Raw genomic sequence first — 2,830 nt, forward strand, 5'->3', positions numbered from 1 at the left:
TAACCTCTATGTAGTAACAGTAGATTTTAATTGAAACGAAATCTGTATAAATTATTCAATGTTCGTTATTTAATAATATAGCTGTCACAGGCTTAAGACAGTATTTGAAGCATAGCGCAATTCTTTTTTTATTAAAACATGGCTATGCTTGCGGAGCCGCGGCGGAAGCAAAAGTGGACGTTAAATCCACGAGGAAAACAATGGAGCGAAGGTGTGCTTGTTCGTTTAAATTTATTCGATGAGAATTCTATACATACGTACACGTTAAATATTTGGCAGCAACCGCGAACTCTATTTCAGAGAATGTCGAAGATGATTCAGAAGATTGAAAAAGAAATACGTAGAACAATAGAATATAAACAGTAAATAAATCTCGTCTTTACAATAGGAACTATTTACAAAATGATTTGGCATAATCTCAGTCGTATATTATACCATTAAGAGATAAACTACCAGGAACCCCTATTCTACAAATGAGCTGTAAAAACAGTCGACCTAGATTAAATGAAAAATGATTTTTTAAAACACCGGATCGATCCTCGATAAAAGATATTATTCAGAGTGCAAGAACTTATTTATACGATTCAGTGTGCAATACAATTGTAAATTACGATTCGACGTCTCGTCTGAGGTTCATAGTCTACTACTTATTCGTGTTACGTAAGTAAAAAGCGTTCTGAAAAATACATGGACGGAAGAGTCGCACGTACACATGCAAGTGATGTCAAAGAATGATAAAACTCGCTGTCATTAACTATCAACAACCGTAACACGTTCTCCCTCATTCAATTATATCCGATCATTTCCTCTTCTTATTTTTCTTAATCCATTTACACGATTAACGTACACATACGCACCATTATCCTATATTTACTGATCATGGAAAATGAATTTTGGTTTAAAAAAATGAAGGAATTTTATTTAAAATAAATAGCCAATATTAATTATTCTATTGCACATTAGATTAGTCATTATACGAAACATTGCATGAATTTTTATTAGAAGGTTCATGGAAGTATGTGACGCAAACGAATCGTCATCAGTGTCTTTAATTAATTTCTTCGCCCTCGTCGCAAACCTTTTAAAATTTGTTTAATTGGCGCCACGCTGAGATTCGATCGTCGTGACGTCTTATTTCGTCACGGGTGCGTATTTACTCACTAAAGGTGATAAACCCGGTTTGGAGTATCGATCCAACTGAACGCAATGCGACGACGTGAAAAACAGCTGAGTTTGGCATTAAATTTCATAATAATTCAATTCTCGGTTAGTTGATTGTAACACAAGGTTGATGTAGACTACGCACAGTGTAGCGTAAACTGGCCTCGATCTAAGCCCCTTTGAAATTTTCCAGTGAAAATGGAAGTGAAAACTAATATGCATATTTTCTACGTACTGCAATCCTGAAATATGCTCTTTTAATTGACTACTATATTAAATATTTATCATAAAAATCTGCAATTACATTAGAAATGATACATAAAAATTTTTTTAATGACGGCTCAAGTAGAATCGAGATGCTCCAGATATAGTTCTTCAGCTTAGGCACTTCGAAAACCGAGGAATCAGCTGTTTTCAGTTTTGACGACAGGTTTTAAGCAATGAAAGTCGATATCAGCTACCCTTTAACTCCTCCCTCAGAATCAGGTAATATCGAATCGCTGTTAATGTTAATGGATTCACAAACACAGTGAAAGTGATAATACCTGCTGCGTTTATCAATCGTTGACAGACAACCATTTCTCAGGATAATAATAGAACTGAACTTAAAGGATCGCCATAATGCTGGAAAGTTTTTTTAGAACTTACTAGTTATAGTACCTTTTGTACTAACAATTTAAATTACTTATAAACAAGCAATATAATGATTTTATTAAGTATAGAATTTGTAATTGGAAATCACTTTTGTAACAATTCTGCAATGGAATAAATAATCTTAAAATACTGGATGACCATGAAAAAGAATTACAGAGGTGAGAGTGTTCTGTTTTATTTCTCCGGGGCAGCATTTTGGCGAATACGTTAGCCCAAAAAAAGGGCGTCAGCCTAATCGATAATCGTTGACAGGGTTGTGGGAATTCGTAATTTAAGGGACCTCGTCCTGTTTATATTTCAAAGCTCCACAACTATCAACTTATTTTCTGTTTATCAAGAATATAATGTTTAAAGTAACTTGGCTAATGTTAAATACTGACACGATTTTCTTATCTTGTTTTAAGGAAAAAAATAAAACAATGTAAATTTAGGTCAGTAGTACACTTTGCAATGAATGAAACTATAGACAATTGAAGACTACAACAAAGGACTCTTTCTTTTAGACATATATACGCAACGAGATAATTATAATCTATGTATGTGTACTTATAAACAATCTGTATAGGTGTACGTAAGTATTTTTATAATTCCTCTATTTTTCTGTACTGTCAATGCACACTGGATTTCCTTTAAAACATTTTTTCGCAAAATGGAGCTGATAAAAAAGGGAATCGAGAACTACCAACGCAAGGATCATAGTGGATGTCTCAGAATGGGTTATGTAAATAACAATGAATCAGATATATGCGAATATTACGTGAGCAAAACAAATTGATTCACGTAATGAGGGATTACTTTAAACCGATTAAAAAATTCTAAGTCACGTAAGATTATGCATAAATTATGGGAATCAACCCTGTGCTATGAATCACTGCACTGACTCATTTTAAACAGGAGAGCTTAATCCCGTCATTAAACTCGCTTATTTTTTAAATATAGTTCGATTTTAAATGGAAATCAGATTTATTTAAAATTCCGATCGAGTTTAATTAATTTCTAATCGTCAGGATTAACT

General features: G+C 33.3%; 1 protein-coding gene across 1 annotated transcript in view; it reads left to right on the plus strand.

Annotated features, from left to right (window-relative positions):
• The first annotated feature begins 6 nt into the window (after positions 1 to 6).
• Positions 7 to 2,830, plus strand: part of LOC108624156 (uncharacterized protein DDB_G0283697-like) — a 12,412-nt gene continuing 9,588 nt past the window's right edge. Inside the window, exon 1 of the mRNA XM_018023259.2 lies at positions 7 to 211. Coding sequence (XP_017878748.1) covers positions 139 to 211 — 73 coding nt within the window. The 5' untranslated portion in view covers positions 7 to 138. The remainder of the gene's footprint in view (positions 212 to 2,830) is intronic.

This window comes from Ceratina calcarata, unplaced genomic scaffold (genome assembly GCF_001652005.2).
Source record: "Ceratina calcarata isolate Rehan_Ccalc_2016 unplaced genomic scaffold, ASM165200v1 scaffold299.2, whole genome shotgun sequence".
Lineage (NCBI taxonomy): Eukaryota > Metazoa > Arthropoda > Insecta > Hymenoptera > Apidae > Ceratina > Ceratina calcarata.